This window comes from Nerophis lumbriciformis, linkage group LG09 (genome assembly GCF_033978685.3).
Source record: "Nerophis lumbriciformis linkage group LG09, RoL_Nlum_v2.1, whole genome shotgun sequence".
Classification (NCBI taxonomy): Eukaryota; Metazoa; Chordata; class Actinopteri; order Syngnathiformes; family Syngnathidae; genus Nerophis; species Nerophis lumbriciformis.
Window position 1 is genome coordinate 35,114,109 of NC_084556.2, and position 18,277 is coordinate 35,132,385.

At 39.5% G+C, this 18,277-nt stretch overlaps 1 protein-coding gene across 1 annotated transcript in view; it reads right to left on the reverse strand.

The window, feature by feature from the left end:
• pknox2 (pbx/knotted 1 homeobox 2) overlaps positions 1–18,277 on the reverse strand; it is a 355,828-nt gene that overhangs the window by 93,073 nt on the left and 244,478 nt on the right. The window contains exon 5 of the mRNA XM_072913859.1: positions 1,324–1,495. Coding sequence (XP_072769960.1) covers positions 1,324–1,495 — 172 coding nt within the window. The remainder of the gene's footprint in view (positions 1–1,323; positions 1,496–18,277) is intronic.

Here is an 18,277-nt window from a genome sequence, read left to right on the forward strand (position 1 = left end):
TTGAATCTATTTAGCCGATTGATTCCGCAGCTCCTGGGTTCCTGACAATGACTTCTGTTTTGTCTGATTAGCCATTTTACTGCCGTGTTACAGACACCGTTTGGAAACAATTAAAGTATGTAAATAAACATTTACAAAATCTTTCATATCGGTAAATATATGCAACTTATAGTCCGGTGCAGCTAATAAATGGAAAATCTTTTTTTGGTTGCGGCTTATGTCCCGGTGCGCTCTATAGTTTCAAAAATACGGTAATTGCAGTCCTAACTGTTACACCTCTAATTGTTATCATTTTTGAAGGATATCCCTTGGTCATATTCATCCACGTTTGGTTTAGTTAAAATTAGGTACGCTTTGATCGGGCTTTTATACTGCCGATACAATCATCCATGAGTGAAATCAGCCAATACCGACTGTACATTTTTCCCCTTATTTCTGTTGAATGATATTGACAGTTTAACAATATCATTAATATTTATAATAGTTCCTTATTCTCTTTTATTACATACAATTGTTTGATCAAAACAAAGTCAATGGTACACAATAGCTTAACAAAAGCAAAAACTACTATCTACTACACATTTATATCTTGGTTTTTGCCCTCAGGTAAATATTACCTGGGATTGTTGCAAACAACACTCTCACTGTGATTATATAATGATACTACCATTTCTATCGACACCACCAAAAGTATGGATCAATCTGCCCTACCCTTTATGTGTACCTCTATTTTAGCAATTAGCATGTTTGTTCCTTCTTCCTTCAGTGTGTAACATGTTTAGCCTAATCCTCTAGTGATAATGATGTAACGAGCTTACTTTATGTGCCGTTTATTTCCGGTCATGATAATGACCTTAAAGGAGCTGTGTATGGGGATACATAGTTATAGCTGCTAGCCGCCTCTTGTCAGTATCAGCCAGAGGGGGAATGCATTTATGATCAGCATTGAAAGGCATTAATCACCATTGGCTGATTACATACTTTTCGATGGAGATCGGCGAATCGATTGGTGCATCCTTAGTTCAAATAGACTTTGGTATGCTTTCCCCGATAGTTCAGTTGACTCGAGTGTGAATGCTAACATCTGAACAGCAAACAAATGGACCAAGAAACGGTATGAAAGAAATCCCATTTGTCGATTAGGAACGATAAAGCAGTCCGTCAATATCAAACTACAGAGTTATCGTGAATTTGAATCAAGGCACTGAACAAAGCAGCCACAGCTCAGATTCAAACCCACAACATTCTTGCTACTGCAAGCCGTACATCTCTACAGTATAGTAGCATTTTCAACACAGTGAATTATTACATTTGTTTACCTACCAAGTTGTCTAATTCTGGGTCTTCACTGAAGAAGGGTTTATGATCCCGCTCCTGCTGGTGAACAAAGTTTTCAATGTCGACATCAAAGCTGGCGGACGTGATGCACTCAGATCCTTGTGTCGCCTGCTCACATTTCTCAAACAGCAAAGCCAGCAGGGGGAACAATGGGTGTCTGGACAGAAAGAAAGTTCAACATTTAACATTGCTTTTCATCCTCCTGGGTTATTTACCTCTTATTTCTTAGGGTGGTTTTTATTTCCCAGGACATCTTGCTGTGAAACAAGAGAAGGTTGAGTTTCTGTTAAATCGGAGTTAGCTGTTGGAACACACACTCGATACGTTAAATTACATTTTTTGGATATTTCAACATCTGGGACGAATATTTACAAGTAAGATTTTAAAGGACATACCGCTAAGCTAACTTAACTAGGCCAAAACCCATTCGATGTAAATGCTAAGCTATCTGAACACATCATTGATATCTTTTCTTTTTTAGTATTCTCAGGGCATTCAATCAATCGATCAATCAATCAGTCAATCAATCAATCAATCAATCAATCAATCAATCAATCAATCAATCAATGACCTGGATGAATGAGAATACCCATAGACATTTTTTTAGTGTTGTATATTACAAATACCATAATTTACCCAGTTTATTTTTAGGGAAGTAAAACAATAAGTGGAACAGTCCACAAGTTCTACTCAAAGCTGAAATCCTTAAAGCATGTGTGTGCAAAGCTCAGATTTTACGAACAACTTTTTTCACTTCCGATACGATATTGGAGCCTTGGGTATTGGCCGATACCGATATTAATCTGATACAATATAAACACTTTTAATATTTTGGAGTGTGGAATGTTAGAAAAAGGCTTGATCAAGTAATACTACTCAAACTGAGAACAATGGTAGGCATGAAAATCCTTATGACAGATTTATGCATTTAAATTGTAGCGTTAATTGTTTTTGGACACCTAGAGGACACAACGATTCATTAAACTAAGCTCATGACGCAGTAAGTTGAATGATACATTTTTCCACACTTTTTTAGTTATGTAAAACATTTTTGATACTTTTTTAATCAAACTTATATTTTATTTTGTACTATAACAAATTCATGGAACAATTTTCATTTTTTTTAGATATTCGATTTTTTACATAGTTAAAAAAAAGTTCCGTACGATATTTGCACATCTACATTTGATACCAGATCTGTTAACTAACACAGTGCGCCACGAGGAACAATAAGAATATCTGGATAATGTTGTCAACATTAATATCTAATTGTGTCATTATATTTATGTCTTGTTTTGCCTTATCAATGAAAGAGCAGGAACGGGCTGGGAACAAGTTTGCAGTTAAATTTCATATGAAGCGACCTGCCTGCCATTCATTATTGATATTTCACATGTGCTTATTCACGCAAGATGAGATTATGGGGAACTATACGTCCAGCGTGTGATCTGAGTATAGGGAGGGCCAGCCATCACGTAACGATTATCACAAGAGTAGGTTCCTTATTGGTGCCACATTAATACCCAATTTGATATCTACAAAATGTATTAAAGGCTAAAAAAAACCCTGATAATTTCAAAAGCAAATATTTGCCTTATCATCTTTTCTTCATTACATTATGCAGATTTTTTTGTGCTTATTATTTTTCTTCAATATGCCAGAAGACACTAAAAACAAGCCAGGAGCTGCAAATTGTCCCTGGGACGCACCCCTGTTTTTGTCCTATTTCATCGGGAAGACGAACTGTTACCAAACAACTCATGGTTGCACTGCATACTTCCATGCCAAGTTGTTTTATGGCCACTTAAATGAACACTCTTTAGGCTTGTGGAGTATCCCTGCATGGCTGGATCTGCAGTTCGACTATATGCATGATGCAATAAATACTTCTGTTCTTTAACAACTTATGTGTACCGCTGGAGAATTGGGTACACCTCTGTACCAAAACAAAGGTTGAACAACTGAAACATATGAATAAAGGTAACATTACAGGCCTAGGCCTAATTTACTAAGATCCAAATACAAACCCCGTTTCCATATGAGATGGGAAATTGTGTTAGATGTAAATATAAACGGAATACAATGATTTGCAAATACTTTTCAACCCATATTCAATTGAATGCACTACAAGGACAAGATATTTGATGTTCAAACTCATAAACTTTATTTATTTTTTGCGAATAATAATTAACTTAGAATTTCATGGCTGCAACACGTGCCAAAGTAGATGGGAAAGGGCATGTTCACTATGTGTTACATCACCTTTTCTTTTAACAACACTCAATAAACGATTGGGAACTGAGGAAACTAATTGTTGAAGCTTTGAAAGTGGAATTCTTTCCCATTCTTGTTTTATGTAGAGCTTCAGTCGTTCAACAGTCCGGGGTCTCCGCTGTCGTATTTTACGCTTAACAATGCGCCACACATTTTCGATGGGAGACATCGAAAGTACCCGCACTCTTTTTTTACGAAGCCACGCTGTTGTAAAACGTGCTGAATGTGGCTTGGCATTGTCTTGCTGAAATAAGCAGGGGCGTCCATGAAAAAATTGGCGCTTAGATGGCAGCATATGTTGTTCCAAAACCTGTATGTACCTTTCAGCATTAATGGCACCTTCACAGATGTGTAAGTTACCCATGCCTTGGGCACTAATACACCCCCATACCATCACAGATGCTGGCTTTTGAACTTTGCGTCGATAACAGTCTGGATGGTTCGTTTCCCCTTTGGTTCGGATGACACGATGTCGAATATTTCCAAAAACAATTTGAAATGTGGACTCGTCAGACCACAGAACACTTTTCCACTTTGCATGAGTCCATCTTAGATGATCTCGGGCCCAGAGAAGCCGGCGACGTTTCTGGATGTTGTTGATAAATGGCTTTCGCTTTGCATAGTAGAGCTTTAAGTTGCACTTACAGATGTAGAGACGAACTGTATTTATTGACAGTGGTTTTCTGAAGTGTTCCTGAGCCCATGTGGTGATATCCTTTAGAGATTGATGTCGGTTTTTGATACAGTGCCGTCTGAGGGATCGAAGGTCACGGTCATTCAATGTCGGTTTCCGGCCATGCCGCTTACGTGGAGTGATTTCTCCAGATTCTCTGAACCTTTTGATGATATTATGGACCGTAGATGTTGAAATCCCTAAATTTCTTGCAATTGCACTTTGAGAAACGTTGTTCTTAAACTGTTTGACTATTTGCTCATGCAGTTGTGGACAAAGGGTTGTACCTCGCCCCATCCTTTCTTGTGAAAGACTGAGCATTTTTTGGGAAGCTGTTTTTATACCCAATCATGGCACCCACCTGTTCCCAATTAGCCTGCACACCTGTGGGATGTTCCAAATAAGTGTTTGATGAGCATTCCTCAACTTTATCAGTATTTATTGCCACCTTTCCCAACTTCTTTGTCACGTGTTGCTGGCATCAAATTCTAAAGTTAATGATTATTTGCAACAAAAAAAAAAGTTTATCAGTTTGAACATCAAATATGTTGTATGTAGCATATTCAACTGAATATGGGTTGAAAATTATTTGCAAATCATTGTATTCCGTTTATATTTACATCTAACACAATTTCCCAATTCATATGGAAACGGGGTTTGTACCATGCGCTACACAGCGTTAGCAAACATTAAAATAGTGTCCACAATTAGTGGGTGTGTTGCGTGTGATCTATTAAGACTGCGTGTACAGTTCAAACGCGGTGCAGACCACCTTATTTAAATGTTTTGTGTGTACTAAATGGGGCTTTCACCAGGGTGACACTCCATCATTTACTGCACATTCATTTTAAAATGCTCCTACATGTGGCGTTATGTTATATTTTCAAACATGCAGGAGACATCTACCACTTTGTTTGGGCATTTTTTAAATTATTTATATTATATGTGAAAAAACGAGTGTAATTAAAAACACATCAATTTAATTTGTTTTAATTAGCCCTTAAGTCACCAAGCATGCAGTATAGAATTATAAGAGGATGTTGCTAAAAAGACAATGTCTAATATTTTTTATTTATGTCGATCCGCTTTGCCCCTGGACACATCGTTAGTGATGTAACCTGGGATCACAGGGGGTTTCCGGTCTTTCAACAATCAAACCTACTCCCCAGCTTGGCGACCCAGCTGGGGTTGATCAAGCCCCAGCTTGTGTCCAGGTAGTGCTACCCTACAGGCCACGCTTCTCCCCTCCGGATCCACAGCCGTCTCGACGCCACTTCTACTGCATCAGTGGCCTGCTTGATGGCCCATAGCTGGCTGGCCCTTGTAATGCCCAGCTTTTTCTAGGCCCTGCAGAGGGATTGGCCCACAAACCCCCGGCGTCCCACTTCGAGGGGTTGGCATCTTGCCCGCCAACCTTTGCTGCGATACTTCTCCACTAGCTCAGCATACTTTGCCCTCTTCCTTCCGTTAGCCTCCTCCATGCGGTCCTCTGAAGGCACAGTGAGCTTCAAAGGAATCACATGCTTTGAGGCTACTGAGGTAAGAACGATGTCTGGCCTAAATGTTGTCTTGGGGTTTGCTTCACCGAACTTCAGCTGCTTCCCCAGATTCACTGCCATCTCCCAATCGTGTGCCGTTGCAAAACAATCCAAAGGAGGTGTTCCGGGGGCGCTGCTGTAGACTTCTCCTCAGCTCTGATAAAAGCGATGGTGTTCTTCACTGGGCGAAGGTTCTTACTGTGGCATAGCAGATGGAATTTGCTATGACTTTCAGGACCTGGTCATGCCGCCAGCGGAACTGCCCTCGCTTTTGTGCATCACCTTAGGATGTACTCCAAGGTTCCTCTCAACTGGCAGATGATGCAAGCTGGTGTCTCCACCTTCCCCCAGGTGAAGAGATTGGACAGATTTGGCAACACGTCAAAGATCACCTGAATCAAGAATTTTATAAGTTTTCCACGGCTCGGTCTATGTGACCTTGCGCTCTGCCGCTTGCTCCCATATTGTCCAGGCTTCCTGCTGCCGCATTCCCACTATCTGGCTGGCTCGCTTATCCTCAACACCTGCTCAAGAATCAGCGACCTTCTCTCTGTCCCCTGTGCCACTGTGCTGACTTGACACACACATAGGACAGAGGATTCTCGTCTGTCCATCGTCTGTCTTTGCAGCCACGACACTGATCCTCCAGCCGTGTGTGGAACAGTTCAGTTTGGACATACTTTTCAGACATGCTAAATGAATACGCTTATTCAGGTGCCGCAATCACTTTCTAGTTTAGTAAACCAGGCTGTGTGTGCTGTATGATTATATTTGCATTTTGTCCTCCCAGTATTGTGGGCGTTCTGATGATCAGCATAGAGTTTGCATATTAAGAAAGACCGAGACGCAAAATGGATCCTTATTCTGCTCACTGAACAGATGCAGACGGAATCTACTTTGCACACACTTCGTAGATCAGCTTTGCGTGTGCTATCAAGTTTGCACGTGTTTTAGTACACCAAAACCTTTCAGTCTCATACTCATTATAATCCATCCATCCATTTTCTACCGCTTGTCCCGTTCGGGGTCGCGGGGGGTGCCGGAGCCTATTTTTACAGTATAAAAACGAGCTGCGTGCCACACTTTGCACAACCCTACACAAAAACTATTTAGCACCTCAGCATAATACTGTACATCAAAATAATCTGTTTTATGTAATGTTTATTCTTTATGAGCTTCTTAAACCCTTGTCACGTGTTCATTTGTACAAACCCCGTTTCCATATGAGTTGGGAAATTGTGTTAGATGTAAATATAAACGGAATACAATGATTTGCAAATCATTTTCAACCCATATTCAGATAAATATGCTACAAAGACAACATATTTGATGTTCAAACTCATTAACTTATTTTTTTTTTTGCAAATAATAATTAACTTAAAATTTCATGGCTGCAACACGTGCCAAAGTAGTTGGGAAAGGGCATGTTCACCACTGTGTTACATGGCCTTTCCTTTTAACAACACTCAGTAAACGTTTGGGAACTGAGGAGACACATTTTTGAAGCTTCTCAGGTGGGATTCTTTCCCATTCTTGCTTGATGTACAGCTTAAGTTGTTCAACAGTCCGGGGTCTCCGTTGTGGTATTTTAGGCTTCATAATGTGCCACACATTTTCAATGGGAGACAGGTCTGGACTACAGCCAGGCCAGTCTAGTACCCGCACTCTTTTACTATGAAGCCACGTTGATGTAACACGTGGCTTGGCATTGTCTTGCTGAAATAAGCAGGGGCGTCCATGGTAACGTTGCTAGGATGGCAACAATGTTGCTCCAAAACCTGTATGTACCTTTCAGCATTAATGGCGCCTTCACAGATGTGTAAGTTACCCATGTCTTGGGCACTAATACACCCCCATACCATCACAGATGCTGGCTTTTCAACTTCACGCCTATAACAATCCGGATGTTTCTTTTCCTCTTTGGTCCGGAGGACACGACGTCCACAGTTTCCAAAAACAATTTGAAATGTGGACTTGTCAGACCACAGAACGCTTTTCCACTTTGTATCAGTCCATCTGAGCCTGAGATGAGCTCAAGCCCAGCAAAGCCGACATCGTTTCTGGGTGTTGTTGATAAACGGTTTTTGCCTTGCATAGGAGAGTTTTAACTTGCACTTACAGATGTAGCGACCAACTGTAGTTACTGACAGTGGGTTTCTGAAGTGTTCCTGAGCCCATGTGGTGATATCCTTTACACACTGATGTCGCTTGTTGATGCAGTACAGCCTGAGGGATCGAAGGTCACAGGCTTAGCTGCTTACGTGCAGTGATTTCTCCAGATTCTCTGAACCCTTTGATGATATTACGGACTGTAGATGGTGAAATCCCTAAATTCATCAAATATGTTGTCTTTGTAGCATATTCAACTGAATATGTGTTGAAAATGATTTGCAAATCATTGTATTCCGTTTATATTTACATCTAACACAATTTCCCAACTCATATGGAAACGGGGTTTGTAGATGTTACACTATGTATATGTCGCCCTTGTGGTTTTCTTTTACTTATTTTGTCTTCTTCTTTACTTTTAGTCATGGTCTGTCCAGCTGGGTGGAGCCAGGATATAATCTCTCTGTTGTATTTACCTGACGTCACGTTACCACCCATGCGAGGCTCAAAGTTAAAGTACCAATGATTGTCACACACACGTTGTTTTAGGCAATTGGAACCTTTCAAATCGCAAAAAGGATAAAAGTTTCTTCAGAGGTATCAAGAAGGGCAAAAAATTTCAATATTTTACAAAAGAATCCATCCATCCATCCATCCATTTGCTACCGCTAAATCCCTTCGGGGTCGCTGGAGCCTATCTCAGCTACAATCGGGCGGAAAGCGGGTTACACCCTGGACAAGTCGCCACCTCATCGCAGGGTCAGCACAGATAGACAGACAACATTCACACTCACATTCACACACTAGGGACAATTGAGTGTTGCCAATCAACCTATCCCCAGGTGCATGTCTTTGGAGGTGGGAGGAAGCCGGAGTACCCGGAGGGAACCCACGCAGTCACGGGGAGAACATGCAAACTCCACACAGAAAGATCCCGAGTCCGGGATTGAACTCAGGACTACTCAGGACCTTCGTATTGTGAGGCACATGCACTAACCCCTGTCTCACCGTGCTGCCCGAGTTAAGGATTAATGATGTGTTATTTGTTTACATTTTTACCACAAGTGTGTGGATGCCATGGCTGTGCGCCGTCAGCACACATGAGCACTGATGTCGGTACTGATGCTGCAATATTTTACAAAAGAAGACGAGAAAAGTAGTTCAAGAAGGCAGAGTCGAAGAACGCAGAAGTTTGCAGTGATTACTTTGTTAAATTTTTGTTAGAAGTGTTTCGTCCCTTCCAAGCTTTCTCATTGACCCCATTGGGTTGAGTTTTTTCTTGCCCTAACGTGGGTTTCGAGCCAAGGATATCACCACATAGGCTCAGGAACACTTCAGAAAACCGCTGTCAGTAACTACAGTTTGTCGCTACATCTGTAAGTGCAAGTTAAAACACTACTATGCAAAGCGAAAGCCATTTATCAACAACACTCACAATACGCCGCCGGCTTCGCTGGGCCCGAGCTTATCTAAGATGGACTGATGCAAAGTGGAAAAGTGTTCTGTGGTCTGACGAGTCCACATTTCAAATTGTTTTTGGAAACTGTGGACGTCGTGTCCTCCGTACCAAAGAGGAAAATAACCATATATAGGCGCAAAGTTCAAAAGCCAGCATCTGTGATGGTATGGGGGTGTATTAGTGCCCAAGGCATGGGTAACTTACACATCTGTGAAGGCACCATTAATGCTGAAAGGTACATACAGGTTTTGGAGCAACATATGTTGTCATCCAAGCAACGTCTTTTTCATGGACGCCCCTTCTTATTTCAGCAAGATAATGCCAAGCCACATTCTGCACATGTTACAACAGTGTGGCTTCATAGTAAAAGAGTGCTAGTACTAGACTTGCCTGTCTGTAGTCCAGACCTGTCTCCCATTGAAAATGTGTGGCGCATTATGAAGCGTAAAATACGACAACAGAGACCTCGGACTGTTGAACAACTTAAGCTGTACATCAAGCAAGAATGGGAAATAATTCCACCTGAAAAGCTTCAAAAATTGGTGTCCTCAGTTCCCAAACATTTACTGAGTGTTGTTAAAAGGATAGGCCTTGTAACACAGTGGTAGAAATGCCCCTGTGCCAACTTTTTTCAATGTGTTGCTGCCATTAAATTCTATGATTATTTGCAAAAAAAAATGTGTTTCTCTTTTCGAACATTAAATATCTTGTCTTTGCAGTCTATTCAATTGAACATAAATTGAAAAGGATTTGCAAATAATTGTATTCTGTTTTTATTTACGATTTACACAACGTGCCAACTTCACTGGTTTTGGGTTTTGTATAGTATATAGCCCAACTTTGATTGATTGATTGATTGATGCACTGTAGTGAATTTTGTGTAATTTTAAAATATATATAGTGATTGAACGTATTTTATAGTGCACAAAGTTCAATGAGCAGGAGGGCAGCAAAAGAGGGCAGCAAAATTACTTGGATTCACTTCACAGGGGACCAATTTTAGGCAAAAACACGCCACGGGCCAATCTTCTTGTTATACTTGTGATGTCTCATGGGCCGCACTGAAAACTCCGGTGGGCCGCACTTGCCTTTATATAGACCAATTTGTAGCCTATATAAAGTGTTGGCTTGAACTGCCTAAGTTCCCTGCTGGTTGGTCTGTCATGGGGCCACACCACTTGCACGTGCTCCACCTAAAAAGGGTAAAATTTCTAAATCTGGAAAAACAAGATTCGATTTGAAAAAAAATTTAATTAAACTGTAAAAAATATTTTTTTTTTTTTTTTTTTTTTTTTTGTGTGTCCTGTCCAGCTTCTCAGGCAAATCATATAGTTGATGTAGATGCCCATGTCGGCTGTTCAGATTTACTTTACAAAAGAGAAGTGTAGGATACTTCTCTTGTTGCCTTATTTGTATTTGACTTTATTAAATGTATTTATATTATCATTTAGTGCACCCGGGCCGGAGCAGGAGGGGATAGAAAGAGAAAAAAAAAGAAGACAGAGGGGAAAATTGTGGGGACAAGAGGGGGATTAGACAGAGCAGGGCCGGCCCGTGGCATAGGCCGTATAGGCAAATGCTAAGGGCGCCGTCCATCAGGGGGCGCCACGCCAGTGCCACAAATGTTGGAGGAAAAAAAAAAAAAAAAAAAGTTGGTATTATTATTTCTAAATACAAAAAATAATCCCACGTTAATTAAAATGCAAAGTAAAGCCTATTTAATAGAAATATTATTTGTTACAACATTACGCCCCCCCCGCCCCCCTCTCCCACGCACGGTGCGCCCCCTCCCTTCCCGTATCAAGACTCTTTTTGGACGTCACCACATCAAAAAATCAACACAAAATGTCAAAACGGCCAAAACTGTCAGGTGCCCAGGGAAGAAAAAAGAGAAAAGAAGAGGAGTAGAAACGAGAAAAGACAGAGTTAGCAGGTAGGTAACGTTAGCCTACATGAAATTATTTGTCTGTTACAGAATGTGATAGTAACCTGGCTTTTTAGCATTAAGCTAATGTTACATGATTCGGCAATTGCTAATCAATAAATAGCTAGTTCTGTTTTAACGTCGGGTTAATATTGTGGAGGGGGCTAAATTGTTATGGAAAATAATAATGTAACGTTAGGTAATTACAGTACTCACCTTACATTCCTCAGGGACATTTGTATTAGATCTTTTAAGCAGACCGGTGTTTTTTGTTTACATTGTTATTGCCTTCTGGTTAGTTAATGTTTGCCCTGCAGGTAATAGTCACTTGTCCACCCCTTTATATATTAGGTATAGTTGTAAGTAAAAAAAAAAAAAGGTCAAAGACAAAGCTATTCGGTTTCTTGTGAGTATATACACTTCACTGCCGATGTGGGGGGGCGCCACCTAAAATCTTGCCTAGGGCGCCAGATTGGTTAGGGCCGGGCCTGAGACAGAGAGACAAAAACAACAACAGCAAACAACAACAAAAACAACAATAGAGCAACATCAGCAAATATGACATGTACAAATATGATGGTAAAAGTAATAGCAAATAAGCAGTTAGCGAAAAATAAAAAATAATACAGAAATGACAATGAGCATTATTACACTACAAATGGATCAATACAAATACCAATAGAAATAGCGCTATTGATAATGAACAATACCAATAATTTACCTTTATTATCAACAATACAGTTGTTTAAATGCAACAATACATATACGTAATGATAACTTGAGATACGAAAGAATGCAGAAAAATGGAGGGGGAGAAAGAGAAGCAACCTACATTAACCTTGTAGATTGTTATAGTCACAATAGGTTAAGCTTTGTCAGTGTGCCATGTGTTACACCCAGTTTACCCTAGGGCAAAAACATTAATATATGTTTGATGAAACGTGATTATGTGCATGAGTGTAAGTATGCATATGTACTTGTATATGTACAGAATGTGTATATGTGTTTGTACAATGAATGTATATGTACAGAATGTGTATATGTGTTTGTACAGTGAATGTATATGTACAGTAAAAAATAAAATTTTAATCCGGCAAAGAAAATACGAGCTCAGATATCAAAATATACGAAAGTGAAAATAAGTGAAAATAAAGTGAAATTAAATGAAAATGAAAAAAAGAAATGTGTTAAAAATAATTTTAAGTGTTTAAATTGTATTCAAACTAAAAAAATGTGTCGACTTCTTTTTATTTGTAATACACTGAAGTATTTTTCAAAATTCAACATCAAAACTTGAACTTTAAATTTCAAAGTTATTTTTTCAAGTACAAATCTTTAGTCCCTGATTTACCTCCATACATCCACAGCCTGTCACTTTGTCACGCACAACATAACAGTGGCCACTTGCCTCAGACAAAATTCCGTTTGAAGCCTCACATGGCGAGGTATGTTAATCAATTCTTAACGTCATCTTGGTCTCATGATGTCAAAATGTGACATCTGTTGGTCCATTAATTAAAATTAAACCTTTTTGAGTTCCACCTGTAGATGATATTTGATTAGCTTTTTGCCAGCAAGTTCTTAAAAACAGCAATGCGCAGACTTATGTTTTTCTGAATTTAATAAGTCTGACAAAATAATTGGAAAAAGATTAAATGTCTACCGTAGAGGATGCTAGTTCTCATGAATATACAAAATAAGAATAAGAGTGAAGGGAGAAGCCTGGCTCACCGGTCCGTAGCATTCTGTAAAAACAAATTGTGTTGAATGTCCCTGCTTTAAAAGGGAACTGCACTTTTTTTGGGGAATTTTGCCTATTTCTCACAATCATTATGAAAGACATGTTGACGGATAGATTTTTCTTGTAATGCATTGTGAATATTAAATAAACGTAAATAAAAGTCAGCTTACAGCGAAGTCAATGGGAGCTCCCCTATTCCACCCATAAAATCAGATAAATAACCAATTAAAAAGCCCCAACAATACTTCATTTACATTTCGTGACTTGAATATTAACCAAGTATTAGTGATATTGTTATTATAAGCGCTATCACAGACAAACTATTTATAGAGGCGTCGTGATCACTACCGTGTGTCCCTGTGTTTACATCATCAAGTGGTCTGCTGCTTCCTCACTTCCCTGCTCCCTGCAAGTTTATTGTAAATCATAAAACATGCCTCTCACCTAAAAAGTAGATGGCTGAGAATATAATCCCACACTTTGACCACCGTTTAGGATTTGGAACTGGCGAGAACGACACGGAAAGCGATTGTGTCTCATCTGGGAATATATAAACATCCTAGCAGTGGTCCTCCTATTGACAGCAGACCTTGTACAGTAAGTTGTGTTTTATCATGTGTGTTGGCTCTCAAAAAGTCTGCAGTGAGCAAAAATCAGTGATGAAAAAAAAGCAGACATCGTGATGCGTTTTATAAATTATTGCGTCGCGTATGCTTAAAATGATCAAAATACGTAAATATTAAATGTTATTATAAATGTGCCTGTTACTACATTACATATATACTTACATCATCTATATAAAACCTGAATGGAGGTGTTTGGATGTTTTTTAGGTGCTCCATAGGCAAAAGTGTACCTGAATTTTAATCAAATGTATTTATTATTTAGAATGCACAAAAAGTGTTTTTTAAATCCGTCCGTCATTATTTTTTTCATAATGATTGTTAACAATAGACAACATTCCCAAAGAAGTGCAGTTCCCCTTTAAATTAACCAATAAGGGACCTTTAACTGTAGAAGAGGTTCAAGATAAGGTCTGACATCACCAAGGACAGAATAACGTCCTAAAAACAGTGTCCTCGGCAGCGGACATTTGTTTTTGGTCTATTTTACGAGAGTTATACATTTCGGAACAAATAGCCCAGTTATGCAAAAATACAAGCGTCCACAGAGAACGCTGGCTCTTAGGAGGATACACAGGTTGGAAAGGAGGGGATGAAGAACCTTGCTTGCATCCGATAGATAGACACATTTTTTAAATATTTTTTTCTTCATATTTTCTCAAAAACAATAAACAATTCCTTTCTAATTACGACACATAAATGTGGTACAGTGTAGTGTGTAAAGGGCCCCACTAGCATGGCTAGGACCCTTGCACAGACTAACCTGTGATTCTCATTTGCATCCTCTAATAGTCCTCTATATTATACTCTAATCTGCCTGATCCCAATTTAATGTCGCTCCTTCAGCCAGACGTGGCTGGCATACTAAGCAGGAGGGTCACATGCAGAGTAAAGAATCTCTGCCTTGTCTGTTTAATGTCTACTCGTGGGCGGGTGGGGAAGCATGAGCTTTTAATAAGACCAAAATTAATGACGATGTAAGTTTTTCCTTAGATTTTAATACTGCCGCTATTTATATTGAAATAATTTGATCTCTTAAAAAAAAATTTTTTTTCCAAATCAGTCAATAAACAAAGAAGAAATAAGATGCATGGTTTTGCAAGGTAAACACGCTTGAGCATTGAGGAATGTTTACACACCCAACAATTAATCACTGGGAAAATAATGAAAACAATTGTTTAAATCCAATTGTTTGGTGACTATAAGACACAACAAAACATGCATTCATTTTGCTACTTATTTCAGTTGTTTCCAATCACTACAGACAAGTGACACTAGGGCTATTTCACACTGCAGCGTATGATGTCCAAGTCTGATTTTCTGTATATTCTAGGATTGTCTTCAACTATGGATTCTCATAGTCGACTTTGATTCGTTACATTTTGCCCATTGTCAGTGATCGAATCAATGGCGGATTATTTTAACGAAAAATAAACAGATGATATCCTGCCTTCCACCCGAGTGCAGCTGGGATAGGCTCCAGCCTATCCGCGACCCCGAAAGGGACAAGCCGTAGAAAATGAATGGATGGATGTAGTAGTGCAGATGTTTTCAGCAGGGGCTCTCCCAGAGGTACGGCAATTGTTGGTTGATTAGAATTTTATTTTAATATTTTTTTTATATTCCCCCTGCAATTTTTAAAGAAATTGTAATTAATTGTAATACACATTAATATCTATCCAATGTAATATAGTTTAGAAATGACAGTGGAAAGGCCGCCCAACTCACTGTAAAAACATTTGTCTTATTATATACCGTATTTTTCGGAGTATAAGTCACTCCGGAGTATAAGTCGCACCGGCCGAAAATGCATAATAAAGAAGGGAAAAAACATATATAAGTCGCACTGGAGTATAAGTCGCATTTTTTGGGGAAACTTATTTGATAAAACCCAACACCAAGAATAGACATTTGAAAGGCAATTTAAAATAAATAAAGAATAGTGAACAACAGGCTGAATAAGTGTACGTTATATGAGGCATAAATAACCAACTGAGAACGTGCCTGGTATGTTAACGTAACATATTATGGTAAGAGTCATTCAAATAACTATAACATATAGAACATGCTATACGTTTACCAAACAATCTGTCACTCCTAATCGCTAAATCCCATGAAATCTTATATGTCTAGTCTCTTACGTGAATGAGCTAAATAATATTATTTGATATTTTATGGTAATGTGTTAATAATTTCACACATAAGTCGCTCCTGAGTATAAGTCGCACCCCCGGCCAAACTATGAAAAAAACTGCGACTTATAGTCCGAAAAATACGGTACTCTTTCAACTTTTCTTGTAATCAGACCATATTTTTCGGTATGTTAGATGGAATCTATATCTATATCTAAAACATAATGACTTATTATATTATTGTATTCATGTTAGCATATAAGCCAGCCAAATGGCTTACAATTAGGATGCTAGTTGTCAGCTAGAAATAAGTGTGGCAGTTGCCAGCTAGCAAATAATGCGTTACTTGCCAGCTAATGATTAAGGCGCTAGTTGCCAGCTAGCAATTACCGTGCTAGTTGTCAGCTAGCGATTAGCGTGGCAGAGGCCAGCTAACGATTAGGGTGCTAGTTGCCAGCTGGCGATTAGTGAATTAAGTGCCAGCTAACTATTATCGGCCATATACTGTAATATTTGATTATCTTATTACAGTATTGTACAATAACAAGGTATCTTTAGGACTATTTTAATCTAAAACACAATTACGGTTTTAGAAGGGGGTTCTTGCTCCTTCTCTGGATTAGTTTGGGGGTCCCTGGCCTGGAACACGTAAAAGACCCCTGTAGTAGTGTATGCTGAGGAGTCACCAGGTGTCATTAATGTCACATGGATGTGCTCTAGTGTGTGAATATTCCTACTGAATCAGTTTTTTTTTTAAACTTTGTTTCAACGTTTACTTGCCTCACAAACTGTAGTTTAACCTTTTTTTGAGGTGGAAAAGTTGCAAATCCGAGCTTTGTTTTGTTAAAAACTGTGACAGACAAAATTGTAAACAGATATGAATGATCTCTTACTTTCTAAAAAACTATTTGTCTGCGCACAAGAGTCTTTTTCTAATACTTAAAGAACACATGATGAACACAATCGATTATCTCCTAACACACCTGCTGTATGGAGGGGGCCTCTATAAGCTTTATAGCAGTGGTTCTTAACCTTGTTGGAGGTACGGAACCCCACCAGTTTCATATGCGCATTCCCCGAACCCTTCTTTAGTGAAAAATATATATACAGTGGGGCAAAAAAGTATTTAGTCAGCCACCGATTGTGCAAGTTCTCTAACTTAAAATGATGACAGAGGTCTGTAATTTTCATCATAGGTACACTTCAACTGTGAGGGACAGAATGTGAAAAAAAAATCCAGGAATTCACATTGTAGGAATTTTAAAGAATTTATTTGTAAATCATGATGGAAAATAAGTATTTGGTCACTTCAAACAAGGAAGATCTCTGGCTCTCACAGACCTGTAACTTCTTCTTTAAGAAGCTCTTCTGTCCTCCACTTGTTACCTGTATTAATGGCACCTGTTTGAACTTGTTATCTGTATAAAAGACACCTGTCCACAGCCTCAAACAGTCAGACTCCAAACTCCACTATGGCCAAGACCAAAGAGCTGTCAAAGGACACTAGGAAAATAATTGTAGACCTGCACCAGACTGTGAAGAGTGAATCTACAATAGGCTAGCAGCTTGGTGTGAAAAAATCAACTGTGGGAGCAATTATCAGAAAATGGAAGACATACAAGACCACCGATAATCTCCTTTGATCTGGGGCTCCACGCAAGATCTCATCCCGTGGGTTCAAAATGATCATGAGAACGGTGAGCAAAAATCCCAGAACCACACGGGGGGACCTGGTGAATGACCTGCAGAGAGCTGGGACCAAAGTAACAAAGGTTACCATCAGTAACACACTACGCCGACAGGGAATCAAATCCTGCAGTGCCAGACGTGTCCCCCTGCTTAAGCCAGTGCATGTCCAGGCCCGTCTGAAGTTTGCCAGAGAGCACATGGATGATACAGCAGAGGATTGGGAGAAGGTCATGTGGTCAGATGAAACCAAAATATAACTTTTTGGTATAAACTCAACTCGTCGTGTTTGGAGGAAGAAGAATACTGAGTTGCATCCCAAGAACACCACACCTACTGTGAAGCATGGGGGTGGAAACATCATGCTTTGGGGCTGTTTTTCTGCTAAGGGGACAGGCCGACTGATCCGTGTTAAGGAAAGAATGAATGGGGCCATGTATCGTGAGATTTTGAGCCAAAACCTCCTTCCATCAGTGAGAGCTTTGAAGATGAAACGTGGCTGGGTCTTCCAGCATGACAATGATCCCAAACACACCGCCCGGGCAACGAAGGAGTGTCTCCGTAAGAAGCATTTGAAAGTCCTGGAGTGGCCTAGCCAGTCTCCAGACCTCAACCCCATAGAAAATCTGTGGAGGGAGTTGAAAGTCCGTGTTGCTCGGCGACAGCCCCAAAACATCACTGCTCTCGAGAAGATCTGCATGGAGGAATGGGCTAAAATACCAGCTACTGTGTGTGCAAACCTGGTAAAGACCTATAGTAATCGTTTGACCTCTGTAATAT